The 22549-nt window shown below is 44.7% G+C and overlaps 1 protein-coding gene across 5 annotated transcripts in view; it reads left to right on the top strand.

Moving 5' to 3' along the window:
- FERMT2 (fermitin family member 2) overlaps window positions 1-22549 on the top strand; it is a 95012-nt gene that overhangs the window by 23630 nt on the left and 48833 nt on the right. For 4 of the 5 annotated variants that reach the window (XM_034767860.1, XM_034767858.1, XM_034767857.1 and 1 more), the window contains exon 3: window positions 13700-13933. The exons of the other annotated variant lie outside the window; for it this stretch is intronic. In XM_034767860.1, coding sequence (XP_034623751.1) covers window positions 13700-13933 — 234 coding nt within the window. The remainder of the gene's footprint in view (window positions 1-13699; window positions 13934-22549) is intronic. 5 annotated transcript variants of the gene reach the window in all.

The raw sequence follows: 22549 nt of genomic DNA, 5'->3' as shown, positions 1-22549 counted from the left end.
GTGTGCCTCTGTACAGTTTTCCATCCACAAGGCTGGTCTTGATGGGCAAAAAAATCTTCTTTTTTTGTTTGTGTGGATGTTTTTGTTCTGGTTTTTTATCCAGTTGAGTTTAATAGGATTTGAAAAGCCACAGGAACAGAACCAGCTAATGCAGATTGACACTTAAGTTTAACCCAAGGGTCTCAAACACGTGGGCCGCATGCCCACCCCCGGGATTGTCCCCTGTGGCAGTGCAAGCCCCACGCCGCTCTCTGAAGCAGCTGGCAGCACACCCCTTCGGGCCGGGGGGGAAGGGGAAGGAGGAGGAGGCAGAGGGCTCCTACATTGCCTCCTTCCAGGCACGCCCCTCCTCCCCCCGCAGCTCCCATTGCCCGGGAACAGGGAACCGCAGCCAATGGGAGCTTCATGGGAGATACCTGGAGGAGCAGCACATGCACAGAACCCTGAGCCCCTCCCCTAGGGGCTGCAGGAACATGGTTCCAGCTGCTTCCTGGAACAGAGCAGCACGGGGCCAGGGCAGGCAGGGAGCCTGCCCTGGCCCCAGTGCACGCCGCTGCCACCCCGCAGCCGCTCTAGGTAAGCGGTGCTGGGCTGGAGCTCGCACCCTGAACCCCTCCTGCACCCCAACCCCCTGCCCTGACCCCCTGCCACATCCTGCACCCCACACACCAACTCCCTGCCCTGAGCCCCTGCCACACCCTGCACCCTTTCTGCATCCTGTGGGGGAAGGGGTTGGAATGAGGCAGGGAAGGGGTGGGAAGAGGTGGGGCGGGGCCTAATGGAAGGGGTGGAGTGGGGACGGGGCCAGAGGCAGCAACGGGGGGATGTCAGTGATGCGGCTCTCTGGTCAATGCACTAGTCCTCATGTGGCCCTCATGGTCGTTTGAGTTTGAAACCCCTGGTTTAGCCTGTCCTTTTAATGGGGTTTTCAAGTTAACACACTATGGGGCAGAGAGAATGGGGACCTGGGCTGGATTAACCATCATCAGTGGGCTCTAGGCACAAACACGTCTGGGGCTCTACCTTCTAATATAAATAACAAACAGCAATACAGTATACACACAGCTGCTAAGTCTGCTTGCCAAGCTAGACAATCAGAAAAGGAATTTCAAAAATTCATGGGAGGGGGAACTTCCAGGCTCCTGTGACCCCTGGGGCAGTGGTATTCACAATTGTGACTAGGTGGTGGTGGTGCATTGTTGTAATGTGGCACTTACATGGGTGGATCTTCTGGGAGCTATTGCTCATCCTGCTGCTCGAGGTGCAATTAACCATGATTGGGGGGGGGGAGGGCGAGGAGGGAGGCAGCTGGGCTGAATTTGAGTGGTGTTGCTGCAGGCTTGTGCACCAAGTGGCATTGCCAGTCAAGTCAACAAAGTTTCTTTCTTTCAGTTTGTGCACAAATTTGCCCCCTTCCCCCTCCAATTTGGACCATAGGCACGTGCCTTAGTTTCCTTTTTTTCCCTCTCAAGACATAACCCCCAGACATCTCGGATCCTTATTTTCTCCTGTTTTCTGGAGAGCTCCAAAGAACTAGAATGAGTAAGATATCCCACAGTAGGCTGGAACCTGAGATGCAGCTTCCGCACTTCTCCCTTGAGGGAAAGAAGAGAGGCTGGGACTTGAAACGCTCAAGTTTCAGCCTACTGTGATGTCCTGTTCTTGCTCAAAATCTCTAAAAGAATCATCCAATAAAATGGAGAAAGTTAAGACCTGAGATTCCTTTTAATGCAGGAAAAGAAGCTTTGTTTTTTCCTTCCTTCCCCCCAACTTTGACCCAGTCTCCTCAGTAGCGTGGAACATAAGTGGGTCTGCTGTTTTGAGCACCTTCAGTTACCAGCTGGGGGTTCTAGGTATCTAAAATCTGCCCAAGAGGCTGTGCATGGTTGAACCTGACTTTGCCGCACTCTCCCTTGAAATTACTTGGCTAGAAAACTGCGATAAAGCAGTCTTCTAGCCAATTGCCCATTGAAGACAATTTAACGTTTCTCTTTGCTAGTAAGACAAATGGAAACAAGAGGTATGCCCAGACAAATCACATGCTCACAATCTGAGCTCACTCTAGGGGTATCTTTTTCCTAAGAAGGGCATGCTGAAGGGTTATCTTTCTGTCAGAGGACATCTGTGCTAAGGCCTTGTCTATGTTACAAACTTTGGATGATGCAAGTTACGCTGATGTAAAGCCGCTGTTTGTATGCTGGCACACTTATCAGGAGTCCTTGTCGGTGCACAGTGCAGTGTGCCAATATGCAATCCATCTCTGGGAAGTTTTGGCAATGCATAGTGGGACAGAAACAAGTCACACAGGGGTGACTAGGAGCAAGGAGTCAACTTCCCAGTATGCAGCTGTCTTCATCTCATGTCTTCTATATCTCATAATTTTTTCCGCCCCCCTTTTTTTTTTTTTTTTAAATCCCATGAACCCATGCAGCCCTCCTTTGTCTCCGCCATCTCTGACAGAAGCATGGAGCCCGTACAGCTCTGCACTATTGTCATAAGGGTCACAAGCACAGAACGCATGATCCTCGGTATCTGCAGAGCCATAAGAAGAACTGAATTGGCGGGGAACATGTGACGATTTCTTGGAGGACAGATTGCTGTGGGACATAGCAAGAACCAATTAAAGGTTGTTGGTGAGGTTGATGGAGCAGCTGCAGATGGTGGAGTGCTGCTTCTGGGCCTGTGAAACAAGCATTGACTACTGGGATTGTATTGTATTGCAGGCTTGGGTTGATAGGTAGTGGCTGCAGAACTTTTGGATGCACAAGGCCACTATTCTGGATCTGTGTGCTGAGCCTGCCACAGCCTTCCAGTGCATAGTAGATGGGGAGCAATAGGTGGCAGGTCTTTCCCCATTTTGGCACAAAACCACTTTGCCAGAGTACATCAACAGAGAGAGAGCTACTTTTCTATGGTTAGGCAAGTGTTTATGGCTAACTGACATCAACAGTGGTTGGTCAGGGAAAGGGCATGACACTCGCATCTTTTAAGAAGACAGAACTGTTCAGAAAGCTGTAAGCAGGGACTTCTTTCCCAACCAGCAGATTACTATGGGTGATGCTGAAATGCAAATAGTGATCCTGGGTGACCCAGGCTACCCCTGGCTCCCCTGGGTCAGGAAGCTGTACGTGGCCACCTCGACCATACTAAGCAAAAGAGTCAAGTACTGGCTCAGCGGGTGCAAAATGACAGTTGAATGCTCTTTTGATTGACTGAAGGGATGCTGGCATTGTCTAATCACAAGATTCGATCTCCGGGGGGGGAAAAAAATTCCCAATGGTTACAGCTCCCTGCTGCGTCCTGCATAATAGCTGGGGGGGGGGGGGGGGGTTGCTTCTGGGTTGCAGGATGGAAGTGGAGCAGCTGTCTGCTGAGTTTGGACAGCCAGACACAAAGGTTGTTGGAGCTCAACGTGGAGCTGTACAGCTTTGAAAGAGCACTTTAACAGTGAGCCACAGTAACGTGTTGTGGTGTAGTGCCTCTCGGCTCTCTGAGCTGAGGGGTGAAAACATGATCTACCTGGCCCTGGTGGTTTGGGGCCCATTAAGAATTGTAGAGTGCTTGGGGTGAATCTATGAATATAACGCTGACCACGTACCTGTTGATTTTGAGGTGCTTGCTGTACATTTATGATTCTTACACTTTGTCACTGAACCTATGAGTTCTCACGCTGTACAGTAACAAATCAGAAGGGGCTTTCAGAACTGCTAGGCACTCTGCAGCATGTGTTGTGAACTAATAAAGATTAACCATTTTCCAAATAGAATTTTACTCCATAACAAAACCAGTGCAAAGAAAAATCTTCAATTTAAAAGCACATCCATTTAAAAATGTAAGTTCTGGTCACTAATTTATTGAGATGGAACATTCATGTTCATCTTACGTACACACGCTCACCTGTGAAAACCACGGTTGCTGTATATGTGACGTTGTAGTTGTCCTTAAGTCCCCCAGTGTGTAGGGGTAGGGATGTGGCCGCTGATGCCACATGGAATAATATTGAGGGTGGGGTACGATGTAGGGCGGTGCTGTACTGGAGTTCTCCCTGGACTGCACAGGGAAGCGAGCCTGTGACTGAGTCTGAGTGAGACTGCAGCATCTGTTTGCTACTGGAGAAGCCCCATTATGTCCTGGTGAATCTCCCTCTACTCTTCCAGCTAGGATGCTTAGATCTTTCTGCTGTCTGCTCTTCCTCCTCCAGGCTGTCTGCAGTGTTCCCTGTGAGCAAAGGACCTGGAAGGTGTAGTGACCCTGACCCTGGCACTAGCACTAGCACCTGCTGCAGCTGTCCCAGGGTGGGGAGAGCCACTGAGTGGGCAGCTTGAGCTGGGGGAGGGGGCTTGGAGTCCACCTGAAGGGAACAATTGGAAAAACCTGTTAGAGAAGGAGGAGGGAAGGAGAAGAATCAAGATGCTGAGCTACCGGATAAGCTGGAGTAGGAGTTGAGGTGATGATTGTATTATCCAGTTCTCACTTCCCAGTCCTTTAAAATTAAAGAAGGGAGAAAAGGAAAATAGGAACAGTTTCAGGTCAGGAAAAGCGGTCTGCTCACATACCCAGGGGTATTTTTTGCTGCTAGAGAAAGAAAGTGGAAGGAAACTAAATCTACAGACGTATTGAAGGGAATCGAGGGAAATTACTGAAAGGAAATAGTTTTGATGAAAAAGGGAATTGCTCAAAAAAATGTTAGATGAAAATAGTTCCTGAAAACAGTACACGAGAAACCCACTCACAAAGGACTTCAAGCATATGAATAGAGAGAATGAGCTATATTCCATCAATAGGCACCTCTGACTGTTTGGATAGCTAATGGACACGTGAGGGTCTACTAGGTCCTACTAAGAAACCCTGCTAGTGGATAAACTTGATGCAAAGAGTTACAGCCACAGGAACACTGAATCTGTGCAGCACTTCAGGCCAAAGAGAAGCAAAGAACAGGACAGCAAGACTGAAGCTGGACTTGCAGCCAAGGAGCGGAAAAGTTGATTCTTCTCTGAAATGAGACCGCATGTTGAGTAATCTTTTGTTCTTAAGAACAATGCTTTGGCATTAACTGAACAGAGTAAGGAAGAGTACCATGTACAAGCTCACAAAGGTTAATGTGTTGGGAACCTGAAGCTTCTTATTGTAAGTGGTAAGTACTTGGTAATGGTCTGTACCCGTGGTTCTCAACCAGGGGTATGTGTACCCCTAGAGGTACACAGTGGTCTTCCAGGGGGTTCATTAACTCATCTAGATATTTGCCTGCTTTTACAACAGGCTACATAAAAAGCACTGACAAAATCAGTACAAACTAAAATTTCATACAGACAATGTCTTCTTTATACTGCTCTATAGACTATACACTGAAATGGAATAGGAAATACTGTACTTCCAATTGATTTATTTTATAATTATGGTAAAAATGAGAAAGTATGCAATTTTTCAGTAATAGTGTGCTGTGCAGTTGTATGTCTGTCTGATTTTTGTAAGCAAGCAGTTTAAATTGGTGAAACTTGGGGGTATGTAAGACAAATAGGACTCCTGAAAGGGGTACAGAAGTCTGGAAAAGTTGAGAGCCACTGTTCTATATTTTATCTTCCTGGTACAGCTTTTGGGTTTTCCCCTATTAAGTTCTAAAAACTTAAAATTATCTCTTGTTTTGTATTGTGGTTTGCCCCTCTCTCTCCTTACAGTTAGCCCAGCTTAGCATAGCTGGATCACTGCAATGGTCTGCAGCATGGGCTTGTAGGATGTCTGCAAACATGTTATCCTAAGTCCTCTTCTTTTTCCTCCTTATCTGGCCTCCGGCATTGCACGGGTGCGGAGGGGCAGCTGCAGATAAAACACACACAGTTACCATTGTCCATATAGTCAAAATGAAAAGTGAAAGTGAAGAAGATTCAGACCACTCTTCCTTTGCTCCTGTAAACTTTTTAAACCAGACATGCTTACTGACACTTTTTTGCTTTGGAGTGCTTGTGCACAGTGCCCTCACAGCACCAGCCCTGGTGAGGATGGCCCTCCAGGAGTGAGGGGAACGAGGAGGAGGGAATTGCTCGGTTGCATGAAACGTGTATAAAGTAAGAGCACTAAATGCTGGCACCAGCTTCCACAGGTAGTGATGGCTTTAGCTGGTATCTCCCTCCTAAAGCTAACGAAGGCAGAGTTGCTGCTGGCGGCATCCCAAAGTTGCCTGGTCCTGTATGCTGCTAGCAGAGGTGAAAGTAAGCCGGTACGGGCTGCTACAGTGTAGCAGTGTACCAGTAAGGAAGTGGCCGAAGCATTCAGTAATTTAAAAAAAAAAATCAGATTTATTGCTTGAATTAAATATATTTTACGTTCTCTAGAAACAAAATGCTCCTTTTCAGTTTTTACTTTTTGTCAGGTGGAAGACGTTCATGTAATTCAAAACGTTAGCTTTTGAGTGCCAGCATGGTAACCGCTTGCTTCTTATTGGTCACGTCTGTCATGTCAGGCACGCAATTTACAGTAGAAAGCACCCGGTGTGACAGTCCCCTCCATTGGAACATTATAATTAAATGTAGTTGATTGCAGAATCTCACACTGCATAATTCAGCCTTCGCTAAGAGGGAGCAACTCACCAGCAGAATGGATTACAGTAAACCTCCCTCTCTGCAAGCCAACAGACCGCCCCTAAGCATCATTGGAGAGGGAATCAGAGCTGATCTTGGAGATTAGGGGAGCTGAAAGGCGGCAGGTGGGGCAGTCTAAGGAGGGCAATGCGAGCAGGACTCAGTAGTATGATTGTGAGGAAACCCTTAGGTGCCAACTTTCCCCAGTGCCAGTGGGTGCTTGCACCCCCTGGCCTCCCCGACTCTACCCTTTCCCCACCCCAGCCCTGCTCCTATTCCAACCCCTTCCCCAAACTCCCCGCTCCAACTCTGCCCCCTCCTTGCCCCTATTGGACCCCTTCCCCAAATCCCCACCCTGGCCCTGCTTCTACCCCGAGCACGCCGCGTCCCCCCCCCTTCTCCCCCTCCCTCTCAGCGCTTGCTGTGCCCGCAGCTGTTTCGCAGCACAAGCACTGGGAGCTGGGGGGGGGGAGTGGGCACCCACCAATTTTTCCCCGTGGATGCTCCAGCACCTATGAGAAAACCCCTTGCTCCCTACCCAGTTTGCTGTTGGGCTGGTTTTCCTGTGGGCCACCCACTCTCCAGCATGCAGATCCACATGCACGGGCCCTTGGGGAACGAGGCAGCTTGTGGGGGCGAGTGTTGTGTGCACACTGCAAGAAAAAGAGGTGGCTTTGTACTCCATGCCCAGGGCGCTGTGCTCTGCTCCCAGCCCTTGGGTTCATTCATTATCCAGCCAGCTGCGGAAGGGAGAGCTCACCTGGCTGCAATTGAGGAGAACCAGAGCCAGGGATCCTCCTTCCTTCTCCTCTACCCTGGCTCTCTGGGGGAGTCTCTGCAGCAGTCCCTGTTGCAGGTGGCTGGGGGGTGCCAGAGGCAGGAGCCAGCAGCGAGGGGGGCAGGGGGCAAGGCATGGCACTTGTCAGAGCACAAGCTGGGTTCCGAAGCACCTAGTGCCCCGGATGAAACTTTTGTCTCCCGCCTCTTTCCCACTGGAGCAGCTTGCTGTTGTTTGCTGGTCTGTGACACCCCCCACCCCCAGGCCTCTGCCCGTCTTATGCCCGAACGGGCATGTTTAAACGTGAAAGTGAGGCAATGGGGGATTGTCCATCAAAAAGAAGAGCAACAAATGAAGCTGAAAGCCCTTCACAAAAGGGTATGGCTACACAGTGGACATTAAAGTGCTCCTGTAAAGTTTCAGCACTGTAAGTGGCAGTGTAGACAGTGCTCCCAGCACTGGGACCTATTCCCCTCACAGAGGTGGTTTTATTACAGTGCTGGGAGAGCTCTCTCCCAGCGCTGGAGTCGTGACTACACAGTTACGTTAAAGCGCTGTTGGCTGTGAAGACATACCTCTTAAAGTTACTACCATTGCTCTAGAATAAAACTAGTAGAGAGCTACTGTATCAGTCGTGCAAAGGGATCCATGAAGTTCAGTGTGTAAGAGGGGAGGTGGGAAGGGAGGGTTGCGATACGACCGTACCAGTAAGAAATTTAAGTTACTTTCGCCCCTGGCCGCTAGGCGGTGTACTGAAATGGTGCCTGCCAAAGTTCTCATTGACTGGGGTGGGAGAGCGCCCTACTGTGGAGAAATAGGGCTGCCATCCCTAGAAACTTTCGGAAGAGGGTTGCAGAATACCTCCATGAAACTTAATGTAGACCAGGCCTAAGAGTTAGAGACCAGGAGAAAGAGAGTGTGCATGTGTGCCTATCCTCGCATATTGCACCAGTGACTCAACCTGGTTCAGATCTGCTTTGTAATTGCGGACAAATGGACGCAGCATGTAGTCCTGTTCTGGGGGGGATCTTGCCTACTCATGACTAGCACCTTTTAAGCAGGGTGAATACAAACTGATTTAAAAAAAATAAAGATAGGATTTTTGGACCTAAATTAAATACGACATTTTAAAAAATAAACCTTATTTGAAATTGACAACTTATGTTAAGGCCTAAATTTATTGTAATGATTTAAAATAAATATATAATACATATTTGCTGCCAAGTTTTTTTTAAAAAAAGTCAGGCCACTGAATGGGTGGAAGTCACTGGCCACGCACCTGGAACCAGAGTTAGAAGTGCTAAGGTGGATTTTGACCGCAGTAGCATCTTCTGCATGTGCACAGAGAATATTTTCTTCACTTCGGTTTATGCCACTAGTTCAGGTAAATATTTGATTAATTCAAAGTTAAGAAACCCATTGGGAGTGGGAAAGAGAGATGCTTGTTTTTCCTCTTCTAATCTATGAATAAAAACTAGGTGTGAAAAGATGAGGTTCTAGTTCTAATATCTTGAACATTTTATTTCTTGTCATTATCTGGTCAATTCACTAATTGCTTCCTTTTTGTTTAACAAATCGGTTTGTTTTAAATGCAAAACATGTTTTGATTAACTTTTTTGTAGGTGTCCAGCACATTTAACATAAAGTAAAAAATTAAGAATCTGAATAAATATAAATTAAGCTATATAATTGTTTAATAACTAAGGATCGCTCTAGTGTATCCTCTTTCTGGTAGAAAAAAGAAGCACCAATTTAGTTGAAATACTGTATTTAGTTGCAAATCAGCATGTTTTATTGGTTACCAACTAATGAGAATCAGCAGTTCTGGAGAAAATAACTAAAGAGTACAAATACAAGACATGATTAAAATCAACTATTTATCATCAAGACTTCTGCTTGTTGATTTAACTTCATTAAAACCACTTTGAAAATCAATCCATCCTGATCTTAAGGGTCTGTGCCTTTGGTGATACTTGTCCAGCTAGTCATGCCAATAAAGTCTTATTGAGTTTAATTGTTTATACTTTCCTTAACATGACACGGTTGCTGTACAATCGAGTACATTTAATAGTTAAAGCATGCTACTGAAACTCAGGGCTTCTGGTTCTGTTCCTACCTCTGCTGTGATTCGTTGTGTGACTCTGGATGTGTGATTTTTAAACGCTCAGATTCAGTATTTGGAATAGTAGAAGGAAATGTGTTCATTAATTGCAGTGCATAGAAGCAAAACCCCCTCTCCTTACTGGTAACAGCTGTTACCAGTAAGACAAATTAGTAGAAAATTGAGACATTTTTAATGAACATTTAGAAACCTATGATACGGTAGGACTTAATTGAAACACTTTTAAGTGTCTCTCTGCAAAACTAACTTTAACAACTGGTTGCATTTTATAACTTGGATCTCACATTTTGTTACATCAGAAAACACGAAAAATTCCTAAACCTAACATGGTCATTGAAGTCTGACCTAATGGGGCTATTGCTAAATATAGTTTTATCCAAGCTGTCTTTTTAGAAACTTGCTGTTTTTAAATGACCACGAATAGAACTGCATTTGTAAATCTAGCAAGTTTTGTTTGAATAAAGAAAGATAACTATCTGTAAGATAGCCACAAGATTCTTTGCATAACTGTTTGATTTTTACCTTTCTTAATGCACACCATTTCTTATTATATGCAGAGCATTCGTCTCGGCCCAAAAGACAATCAAAGTCCACCTTCTATAGCACTGAAATTAGTGTTAGAGATTCAAAATGATTCTATTTTCAGTGACAACTTCATGAACTTTCAGGATAGCAGAAGCTGGACTTCATGTCCAAAGTTCATTGTAATGATGTGTCAGATTTTTTAGAGTAGCCAAGGCTTGTGTAAGTTTGCATGCTTTTCTATATTTGGTTTTGTTTAATTTGATTGTACAAAGCTGCTGAAAAGTTTAGCTGACATTCTCACTTTCTGGCTGCAGTATTCTACCAATAGGCCCCCCCCCCCCCCCCGCTTAAAGAAACTGCCCCTTTATATTCTGTGAACTTTCTTAGTGATCCTGAGATCAAGATAGTATGAAGGTATAAAGGAGAAGGAAGATGCATTGTAATTCAGATTCTTCTTCCATCTCTCCTTGCCTGAGCATCAGTTAGCTTCAGAAGTTCAGAGATGTGCTTGTGGAACTGTGGGGTTGTTGGTTTTTTTTTGTTTTTTTTTGTTTTTAGAATATATTCAGTATACAGCATTTGTACTGTTGGGCATCTGCCTTTTGAGGTTGGCTATTTTAAAAATGCTTGTTTTGGTGCTTGCTTGTTAGCTAGTTCTTTAAACTCCCAGATTTTAGAAGTGGAGAAGACCGTCTTTTTACAGTAGATGTTAGCTATCCGCTGTAACTCGGATCAACTAATTCTGCTATACTTAGCAGTATATGATCACAAGAGAATCTGCTTTTAATATAACACCAGAGGATTGGCAAAGCCTTTCCATCTGTGGATGTACTTTGCAGCGTAATTTTAGTTAGCTTCCTTTTCATTGTTGATAAAGTCTGAAATCTTAGCAAAGCTTGAAAGGGTTCTTCGTCACTGGAAATTTTTCAGTTGAGACTGGATGTTTTTCTGAAAGGCATTATCTAATTGACACAGGAATTTGGAGGGGTAGTTCTATGTCATGTGTTCTACTGGAGGTGAGATGATCACTCTGGTGCCTTCTAGCCTTACGCCTGGCCTACACTGGGGGAGGTGGGGGTCGATCTAAGTTAAGCAATTTCAGCTACGTGAATAACCTAGCTGAAGACGACTTACTTAGATCAACTTACCGTGGTGTCTTCACTGCGATGAGTCAACTACTGCTGCTCCCCCATTGACTCTGCTTGCACCTCTCGCCGAGCTGGAGTACAGGAGTTGACGGGAGAGCGCTCGGGGGTTGATTTATCGTGTCTAGAGTAGATGCGATAAATTGACCCCCGCTGGATCGATCATTGCCTGCTGATCCGGCAGGTAGTATAGACATACCCTTAGAGTCTGTCAGTCTATGAAATACATAGGTGATCATACTCTTAATATTTACTTTATGAGTAAACCTCTAATTTTGGTAAACTTTTTAGGACTCTCGTGCATACATGTACATGACCTTCTGTGGAAGCATTTTATTTGCAATAAAAATGTATATAGCAGACATTCATTTTTGATTGAACTTTTTTATGCCGACACATAGCCCATCATCTTCAAAAAGTGAATCAAGAGCAGTGGGGCAGGATGCAACACACCAGTTGAGGGTGGGGGGAGCATTTTTGTCCCTAGTCTTGGCAGCTGACCTGACCCACAGCATAATTTAGAGCAGCCTCAGAAACCTCTTCCATGCTGTTTTGCTCCAGTGATCCTTGCTGGCAGAGCACACTGTGTGGCCCGGCTGCTTAGGTTATTGTGAGAGGGGAGGGATTAGAACTGTGTAACCAGTTCTAAACCAGCCAAGCTTGGGACGATCCTCATTTGCTCACTTCAGGCAACTTTAAGTCCAGGGACATCTCCAGGGTTTTTGCTGCCCCAAGCGGCAGGGGAAAAAAACACAAATTGCGATCGCCGGTACTCTCGTGGCAGCTCCACTGCTCTGCTTTCTTCTTTGGCGGCCGGTCCTTCCCTCAGAGAGGGACCGAGGGACTTGGCTGCTGAAGAGCCAGACGTGCCTCCCCTTCCCCTTGGCCGCCCCAAGCACCTGCTTGCTGAGCTGGTGCCTGGAGCCGGCCCTGTTTAAGTCCCCTTTGCACCACTTAACCAGTGCAAATGAGATTTGGCAATACTAAGGATCTACTTTACCACACAAGATGTCAAGAAAGACAAGGGGATAATAAGAGGATTGAAGAAGGAGAGAACACTGGATACCCTTTAAGCAATCAGAATCCTAACATGGTTCATGAATTGCACTCTCCCTTGCCTCATGTCAAGTAAATCTTACTAGCTTGTTGGATTCTGAGGAAAGAGCTATGTCATTATTCTCTATGTATATTCTCCACCTATGGAACTGTAGACAAATGTCAAAGTGGTACAGAGTAGCACTTGCATTGTTGTTGATGTACTTATCTTTAAAAGTGTAATGGGGGAAACCGCATTTGTCATGTTTGAAGCACAAAAGAATCCGAGACAGTGTCATGCAGCAAGTGGGAGTGTGGACTTCCATTCTGCGTTTTGCAACATACAGTATGTGCTGCAGGTATGTGTGTGTAGGTTATTCTCTATCTGAGATGCCTTTTGGTGTGTGTGTGTGTGTGTGTGTGTGTGTGTGTGTGTGTCCCAATTTGACCTCTTCTATAAAGAGGCCTGATTTTCAAAGGGTCAGTGATCTCTTGATGTTAGTAGGCGCTATTTGTGATTGTTAGGGGTAGGGTATGGGGTTAAATCACTTGTTTTTCACTAATTACTCTGAAAGGGAGGTTTTTAAAAAACGATGCTTCTGTTTGAAAACCTCATACCCTTACTGTTTATAAGTAACCAGTGAGGAAAGTATCTTTCTTGTTTTATTCATTTAAGGGCACTTTGTGTAGAATCAGTTAGACTTTCGTCCCTGTATAGGTGACCCGTTTCACCTTTTGGTTGTGTGGATCTCTTGTATTGCAACCTGGGAGAGAAAAATAGGCAATAACTGTAAAACCTCAAAAATTGACAAGGGGAATGAGCAGCAGATGCCTTCAGTATGAGATCTTGGCTGTGAGATCCTTAGTAAGTCACTTGAACTTTTTGTGCCTCTGTTTTCCCTCCTAGCCTTTGTCTTGTCACTAATAATTAATATCGTGGTGGTGCCTAGAAGCCCACTGTGCTAGGTGCTGTACAAATACATAACAGAGACAGTCCTTGCCTCAAGGACTGTTTTCCAATCAAAGTAGAAGAGAATAGACAACAGAGACATATAACAGACAAGGGAAGCACAAAGAAACAATGAGACAATACTGCTTGCTCAAAAAGCAAGTGGTTACAACACACCAGTTTGCTAACTGCTTAGGTGCTGCCAGAAAAAATGTATAACCTCTCACTGTATTTCTACAACATCTGAAATCGCTGTCCCATTGTGTTTGTTGTGGCCACTAGGTGCTATTGGAATACAAATAATGCATCTTAAAATACTTATTTGAAATTGACTAGATTTCAAGTTAGAGAGAGGTGAGTGAGGTAGTATCTATTATTGGACCAACTTCTGTTGGTGAAAGACACCAGCTTTTGAGCTGTACCGAGCTTGTCAGGTCTGGGAAAGGTACCTACGCTGCATTTAACAACAGATTTCATGTTGATTGTCACTTTTTTAATGAATACATTTTTAAGTAGAAGTAAAAACCGTTCTTAATCTAATTTTTTCAAATTACTTTCCCCCTCCCCCAGATGTCAAGAAAGATTGGTCAGATCATGCACTATGGTGGGAAAAGAAGAGAACCTGGCTCCTTAAAACTCACTGGACCTTGGATAAGTATGGCATACAAGCTGATGCTAAGCTCCAGTTCACTCCTCAACACAAATTACTCCGCCTTCAGCTTCCAAATATGAAGTACGTGAAGGTGAAAGTGAACTTCTCTGATAGAGTCTTCAAAGCTGTCTCTGACATCTGTAAGACGTTCAGTAAGTATCAGATACTTAGAAAACTAAGAGGCCTTCTTCTGGTAGCTAGACAGCTGTAATTGTGTAGTCAGTTTAAAGTGGCATTTATCTTCAGTGTCAGCCTTGTAGAAAATCAAACATGAAGTTTAATTTTTCTCCTGTCTTGGGTTACACATGCTGATGCTACCTGATGATGTTAGTCTGTTTTACTACCTGGGAATAAGATAACTTGGTTTTTATGAAAATCTAGTCCTGCCAGTGTAATTACTTAATTGACGGTCCTTAAGTTTTTGTAGACTTTCAACTATCTTAATTGGTAAAGAAATCTTTTGCCCATCAAAATCAAACATAATTTTTAACAAATACAACTTAGGGAAACAGTCCTTAGGATGTACTCAAACTTTGCCATTTTGTTAAAATTGTTGGTGTTACCTCTTACTTTTGTATGTAAAAGCACACTGGATAACTTTAAAAAAGCCAGTTTCAATTTAGAGGCTTTGTTTATCTGCCAGGTTCTCAGTTCTCCAGTGGAGAATCAAGTTAGTGACCAAATGAGGGTATTTCACCACAAAACTGTCTGGTGTAGTGAAAGCATTGATTCCATCTTCCCTTGTCTTGCTGAAAGTACTTTTGCTTTGCTCTGCCTGATGCATGTAGAAGAGTGTTCCCAAAGCCTGTGAATGGCATTGAAGAATACATCTATCCCTCCTCCCCTTGGGTGGGAAAGAGGTTCTAGGAACCCTGTACCTGTACACTAGGCTTACCGCTTGTGTGATTGCATTTCACTTCAAATGTGGAGAACCCCCGCTACCTATCCTGGCTATTGGGTGTTCATGGTCTCCAGGGTCTAGTCCTTCTCTCTTCACTCGCCAAATTGTGCATATTAGTAATACATTCTGATTTGGAGGAAGTATGTGTAAGAGGTGGTTATCTGTAAATGTCTAACTTTAGTTTAATGGTTACCGCCTTCTAGTTACCATCTCCTCATAGCAGTCTGTGTTAGTCTTGCTTATGTGGGAGGATTGTGTTGTTTTCCTTCACTCCAAGGCAGTCTCGGCTCCAAAAGAAAATGAGCATCAGAGTGCTGTCTTCCTAACCGGAGTCTGCAATTTGAGCTCTGTCATAGTAAATCTATTTTGGTTTTCAAAAAGAAGATCTAGATTACTCTGGGCTGACTCATTCATGTCATTAGGCAGGAAGTGTTCAGCTATAAGTGAACTGTTATGACATAAATAACAATGTTATGCACAAATTATGAAGCTGATTAAGATTCTTTATAGTAGCCTTTTTAGTGCTGTTTTAATGGCAACTGAAAATTGACACTTTTAAAAAATAAAGCTTACCCAGCATTATTTTAGAATAAATGCCCCCTTTTTACTTTTTTTAATACCTTATCTATTCAGGTATTTAAACTTTTTCTTCCTAAAGATGTGACAAACTCCTGCTTTGTTGCTAGTGAATTTTTGTAGCAATGAGTCACATCAGGAGATTCTGATGTAGACAGTCACCTAAGGAAAGATTTCTTCTTACTAGCTGGTGCCACAGAACATTCAGAACCTTAAAAGGGCTTAAATTGTAGTACTTATTTTGTTGGGTTTTGGTATATTTTAAGAAGGAAATTCTCAAACTAAGGGAGTGTTGGGAAATAACTTTTTCCTTCATCCTACCCAACTAACCTAACTGCAACCGTCTGTGAGTGAGAGGTAACTCTTCATTGCAGCTGGGCGCTATGCAGTTATTGGGAGTTACTGTTTCCTGAGTCTCTTCTCTCTCCCACTCCCCCCCCAAGCTTTTGAAGAGTTTGAGTACTGAGGCATGTTGGTTTTGCAGAATTTCTTCCCAGTCCAGGAGACCACAGAGAATGCCCACTGGGTAAGTGGGCTGATTGTTTTGTCTTGTCAAATCTGCCCAGGGAGTATTTGTTACTGAATGTCTGAGGGGAGAGAGCCAGTTATCCCAAGCATGGATTCACATTTTTCTTACTCAGAAAAGAATCTGAAAGGTCCCCTGGGTGTGAGAATGGGGTCTCACTAGAAAATAGAGTGCCCTGCTGTTCTTGGCATCTGTCTGGCCACTTAGTGACCAAACTAGTTATTAGCTGGTTAGATGAGGTGAAGGTTTTGTTTTTGTTTTCATTTCCCCTAAAGGGTGTGGGTAGCAGGAATCTAACTAAGCCCCTTGGGCAAACAATCTGAACTATGTTGCTCAAAACATTAAGGGCTTCCACCAACATCCTCTGTTCTTCCCTAGCGGCTCCTGAACATTAGACTTGGTGTTAGGGGGGCTAGCTCATCCCAGCTCTTTGCAACACCTCTTCTCCTGGGGCATGGAGTTGTGGGTGGGGGAGGTTTCTCTCTTTTTAAAGAACCCCTGGATTTTACCCTACCTGACATGTCAGGCAACAAGTTTAGCTTCCCAGAAAAGAAACCTACATCTAGTTCCAGTTTTGGGAAACAGAAACTGTTTCCTTTTACTACCCGGTATACAGCCCAAGCCTTCCTTCTCAGCCCTAAGCATGGGCTCAAAGGCTTTGAGCAATCAGCTAGCTCCCTTTTACTTGCATCAAGGCAAATCTGAAAGAGGTTGCATTTTATTTTTCAACCCAGTGGGAAGCCATCTTCTTGGCTTCTTGAGTCATTTTCCATTATTTCCCAAGGGTATCCTGTTTGTGTTTTTCCTCGCGCTTCCTTTGCTCCCCAGAATAATCTCTCCCCTCCACTTTTCCCAGGTCAAGAGAAATAGACAACATAAAACTCTAAAAGGAGATCATGGCTTAAAGCATTTCCTATGTTGCAGTTTTCTACGGCTTGCCAATCTTTGTAGTCTTTGAGTGCCGATGGGGGAGTGGCTAATTCTTGTAGCCAGTATTTTGCTGATTATTTTGAGATTTGTCCAGTTTAGCCCTGAAAACAGCAGATAGTAACCACACCAGTGGTACTTACCTACCTGCAGTGTCCCTTTTTTATCTGACTTTAAAAATGGAGCAATTTATAATCCAGTGTTGTCTGAATCAGAGTGCAGGAGAAAAACTGTCTGAATGACTAAATCACTCCCTTGTGTTTTGGCTGTACTGATATGCTCTCTTTTAACCCCAGAACACTTAAGATCCACTGAATTGTATGGTTAAGTATGGAATGATTAAGTGAATGTAATCCTTGATGCTGTGAATCATAGTGAGCAAGCTAGTTAAGTAGTTATATTTTTAGAACATTACATGTAAACAGGTGTATTGTTCGTGAATTTATTTATTAAAGTTACGAAATGCCAGAATTAAGGTTGTACAGGGTACCTTAATTTGGCCCCTTGTATGCATGCATTATGATAGTTCTTAATTACATGATCACATATTATTTTTCTTTTCCAAACAACCCCTGTTCAATTCAGTGCACAGGATGGTCAGTGCTCACTTAATGAGCAGTAATGGAATATTTTTGTTTTCTCCGTGTTCAGTGTGTCTCCATCCCTTATTGATTGCACACTATACAATCCCTGCCTTCAGAGCAGAAGTATTCATTTCCTCATGAGGGTTTCTGTGGTGCTTATCATTGCAGTATCTGAGTGCGTCACAAATACTATTTTATTTTCACAGGCCCCCTTGAGATGAGGTGGTATTATTTTATAGATAAGGATCTGAGGCATGAAGACAAAGGTCAAAAGTATCCACTAATTTTGGGCTCCCAATGTCTTGGATCTGTTTTCCCTCCTCTTCCCCCCCCCCCCCCCCCGCTAGGTTTACTTAGCATTGTAGAGCACTTTCAGAGCACAACTCCCACTGATTTCATGTGCAATTGTGAGTGTTCTGCATGTCTGCAAATCAGACCCTACAGTCACAATTCAATCACCCAGAAAATGAGGAATACACAAATAGTGACCACCTCTGGAAAATTTTTGTTGTATGTTTTGTTTGTTTAAGCAATATGACTAGCATCAGGTAGGAACTCTGGAATAGGAAACGATAGGATTCAGTTCCCCAGGGCAATATTCAACTGCCTTACCCATGAGACCATTCTTTCTCTTCCTCTAATCCCCTGTGTCGTTCACTACACGTCTTCCAACCAGAGACCTGTCTGAGCTACTGGTCCTTTTATCAGGACCTGGAAGCTAGTCTCAGCAACCAGGTCCATAGCAGCTGCTGAGGGGGAGGAAGTCCTAGCAGGATCCCTGCTACACAATTCACACCATAGTGTGCAGGTGGCGGAGCCCCCATTGGTGCACCAGAGGATGGTTCTGGCTGGTGGTATCAGACTCTCTGACCTCCTGGACTGTGATGAGAGAGAGTGCATGTGCTTCTTACCATCCACTTCCTCACCGTGGTGTCCTGCTCTGACACAACTGGCGGGATCTGCTGCCGCCTGAGGAGGGCAAGGAACCACTCTGGACCAGCTGTTACTCCACACTGGTTCCACAGCCCTCTAGGGATATTAGTAGGCAGCTCCTCCACAGAGCCATGAGCGCAGGCATGTACCTGGCACAGGCTATGAACTCCCCTGACATCCGCCTCTTTTGCGGCGAGAGGGAGATACTGTCACACCTCTATGTAGGGTGCGTCAGTGTTGCAGCCCTTCTTTTGGCTCCTCCAGAACCTCTTGCTGGGGTTCTGGCTGTACTTTTACCCACACCTCCTCATGTATGCACCTCCCCATCTGTGGCCCCACAAAGTTGCAGGATCTCCTCAACCTCCCCCTGGCGCCAAGCAAGATGGCCATCCATCAGTCCAGGAAGAGGAAGCTGTGGGGGGAGTGCGCTCTATGACTGACTGTGGGGCCTATTTCTGTTCCCTTGTTTGGTCACGTCTCCAGGCAGAGTTCCTCTGGGTTGTGTCCTCTGACTCCCTAGTGGGCACTGTTACAGGTTCTCTGCTTGGTGTCTCGCTCTGGATCCTTGGTTTTTTAACCTTTGACATCATTCCCGCCCCTGTTTCTTCATTTATTGTTCCCAGAAATCAATTGTAGCCTATGCTTGGTCATGCCTCCCCCTTAGCTGAGGAGAAAGGCCTTCAGTTGTGGGTGGGCTTAGACTTGTCTGTCCCAGTACTACAAATAGTACATATCTTCCAAGTTGTGCACAAAATTAGACACCGGTCCTTCAGACAACATCCCTAATTCATCCCCAGGTCCATCCTAAGTACTGAAAAAGGCAGGTGTCTATTTTAAAAAATCATGTAATTGAACACACATGCATGTGATATGTAATTAAACTCAGGTGGCCAAGGTAAGATTGCAAAAGTAATCTGAGTTCTGGCATTTGCTAACTTGTGAGTGCTTAACTTTTTGCATCTTACTTAATGATGTGTTTTTTAAGTGTCTGTAATTTCGTAGCCTTTCTAAAAATATATAAATAAATAAATAAAAAAAATCAAACGGAAGAAACAAATTCCATCATGTGACATCAGTTGAGAACCATAAAGGTCACCAGCAGGGTTTTTAATCCTCTGCCTGGACTTTGCCACTTCTACTGCTATCGTTTACTTCATTAGTTTAAAGTTATAATCCTCTGTGGACCAGCACTGAGAAGGATCACAAGCCCTCTTTGCCACAAGGTTTCACAGATACTCGCTGACAGCAGAGGAACAGTGAAACTCCAGAATCCTGGGTTCCCTAGAAGGGAACGTGCTCTATTTTTCGGGTACAAACTCTTCTGCCCATTTTCCCCCCACAAGCTTGACCCCTTCTGCTTTTATCTCCCCCCTGATCTCAGTCCCAGCCTCTACTGCTCAGCCTTCTCATTCCAATGCTAGTCTTGTTGCCCATCCGTTCCCACATTCCCCCACTCCTGGCTTCTCATCTGGTAGCGCTCTTCTTCCCCCAGCTTCTGTCACCTCCCCCTCTTCCCCCCCATACTCTCTGTCACTACTGGCTTTGTCTCCTGCCTTAGGCTTCTTCCCTGATTTGTGTGCCCACTGTCACCCAGCTTCTTGTCCCAGCCAGTTCTAGTTCTCAGTCTGTATCCTGGCTCTGTGTCACTGATCTTCATTCTGCTCTTCTTCTGGTCTCAGTCTCCCCTCCCTGGTTCTCAGTCCTCTTGTCCCCCTTTAAATTGAGCAGCTTTCTCTTCCACACTGTGTGGGTGCCAGCAGGTAAACATTGAAAGCACAGGAGAGACCGATCCCTTGCTTTTGGTTCTGGTGTCCAGATTAGATAAGTCCCGCTCAGCCCGAGGCTGGAGCATACCCAGTGTGGATGGAGTCTTCAGGGAATCAAGCTGCGAAGCTCTATTGAGTCTCTGAGCATATGCAAACTGATTTTTTTCTCTCTCTCTCTCCCCCCCCCCTCCCCCCAAAGGCTTAACTTGGACAGATTTTCATGGGGATGGCAAAAGGCAGATCGTTGACGCAAAAGTGACCACCTGCTCCAAAGCATGGGGCCGCCAGTGTTGTTCAAAGGAATAGTTGCCTGAGATTTTTTAACATAGGCAGAACAATACATTTTTCCCTAGCCTCATTCTTGGATACAATCAAATTGTTGTGGCTAGAATTTCGTAACCCTCCTCCCCCACCCTCCCAAAGAAAAAAGAACCTGACAGTTTTATAAGCCTCTGAAAACAGGAGCTGTTTATAATGAGTAGTGCTGGGCAATCTTAACTAGTGGCTGTGTTACCAGTTGTGTGTACAATAGAGATCTCCTTCTGTTTGCTTTACCTCTGAATATTTTCTGCTTGCTTTCCTCCTGTTAGAAATTTAGCTTCTTGCCATCTTTGTTCAGAAGGACCTGAATAATAATGGCAAAAAGCCGTAATTTGAACTGTAACTTCTCCCTTAGGGCGGGGATGTTTATTTTAAACCTCTCCCATGGAGAATTATAGCACCGCGTGTCATCACTATCCAGGTCATCAAAATCTTGCTAACATTGTCCAATAAGAGACTGAATCGAGGGCCTGACAGTCTAAAAATTCCCATGGGGGGAGGGGGAGGAAAGAAGAGAGCCATGTTTGAGAGTGTGTTACAGAACAGAGAAGAAAAGGGGCCAAAAAGATCCACTTTAGCTAGTATGGATATTTGTTGCTTGAATCTGAAGACTCCGTGATGGGCAGCAATGTTCAAAAACTGACTCTTGGAACATGGGGAGGGCCACTCTTCTGTGCCTTGCAGCAATGCCTTGCAGTTATCTTAAGTGGCTTGTTTGGGTGATTTTTTTTTTTTTAGTCACTGTTGAGTGGGTGAAAGGGGAGATTTCTTCCTCAGAACAAAAACGGTAAGGCTAAAAATCTTGGGTAGAATTTACTGCACTAGAAGAAAATGTGTCAAGAGAGTAACAGACCAGGAATGTAGTGGTGTGGGTGTGTGGTTTTTAAATCAATGGAACTGCATAGCTAGGCATGGAATAACTAGCTGTTGCACTCTATACTGTTAATGGTAGTTCACAAGGTATTGCACTATTTTCTGCGGTATGCTGCGTGTCATGGCTGACAGTGCAGTTACACTTAATATAGATGAATTACTTGGACTTGAATGTTTATTATGTCAGAGTGTCACCATAACTCTTCTGTCTTGCAGTGAATGTGATAATGCAGTGCATGACTGATTTTGCTATGAACCCATTTTCTGGAACGGGCCTTAATAGTAGGGAACTATTGTCTTCCAGCAGTTTATAAAATGAATGCATTGTAAACTTCTGGCACTGCTTCCATTACAATTACAGTCTTTTTCGCAATCAAGGTCTCGAGGGGCCTAGCATACTGGTTTCAATACAGTCAATTAGCTATAGTTTCTTATAGCGAGCAGCATCATTTCTATTACAGTAGCCACTTTGTTTAAAAAAAACAAGAGCTGGAACTTGGTAGACTAGCTCATGCAGTCTTGACAAAAGTCTTTTGTGACGATATGTATTGGCTGTCCTCTAGACTTCTAGAAACATTTTTAAACTCCACTTTTAAAACCCCTGCGCCCTTCTAGTGTATTAATATAGACAGGTAATTGATTATCCTATTTATCTGGTGCAGTCTAAAGTAATTCCCAAGGACTACTACTGTCATTGACAGGTGACTTCTACCCCCTCTTCTTTTCCTTTGATGCTCATCTGAGACAGCAGGTGTTGCTTCCTCCCCCATTGGATCTGGTGGACAGGTCACCTCATGAGAGCAGCTATGCACATATGATCTTGTGAGATTGGAAGGTATGGCAGGAGTCATGACCCTTTTGTCTGGGTGCTAGCCCTTGGACTTCTCTAGCAGCTTGCCCAGAAGATTTGGGACACTTTTACTTCTCAGTTCTGGCCTCTAGTGGCAGGAGTGAGTAGAATTTGCTGCTGCAATGTGCATGAGATCTGGCTTCCTGCCACCCTACTATGCTGAAGGCCCCGTGGAACTGAATGGGCTTTACCAGACAAGTGAAGGGTCTAATGGCCCAAAGGGTAGAATTTGCCAGATGCCTCCCCAATTACCCCAAGACACGGGAATATAACTTCTATTCTCACAGGCCCTACCCTAGGAATGAGACCGATCTATAGGACTGGGCAGCGGAGTGTCTATCCCTACCTCCCGTTTGGGGTGGGACGTGAAAGCTGAGGCTGTTTGGGGGAGGGGGAGTTGTGAAAAGAGTGCTCAGGCTATTCTGCCTTATCCTATTTTTTCCCCCTCAGAATACTAAAACGGGGGCACAGGATTTTGCTTCTCCAGCTGAACGAGCAAAGTTCAAGCAAC

The sequence above is a fragment of the Trachemys scripta genome, chromosome 4 (genome assembly GCF_013100865.1).
Source record: "Trachemys scripta elegans isolate TJP31775 chromosome 4, CAS_Tse_1.0, whole genome shotgun sequence".
NCBI lineage: Eukaryota > Metazoa > Chordata > Testudines > Emydidae > Trachemys > Trachemys scripta.
The sequence above is the reverse complement of the archived record's forward strand: the minus strand, read 5'-3'. Positions and strand labels throughout refer to the sequence as shown.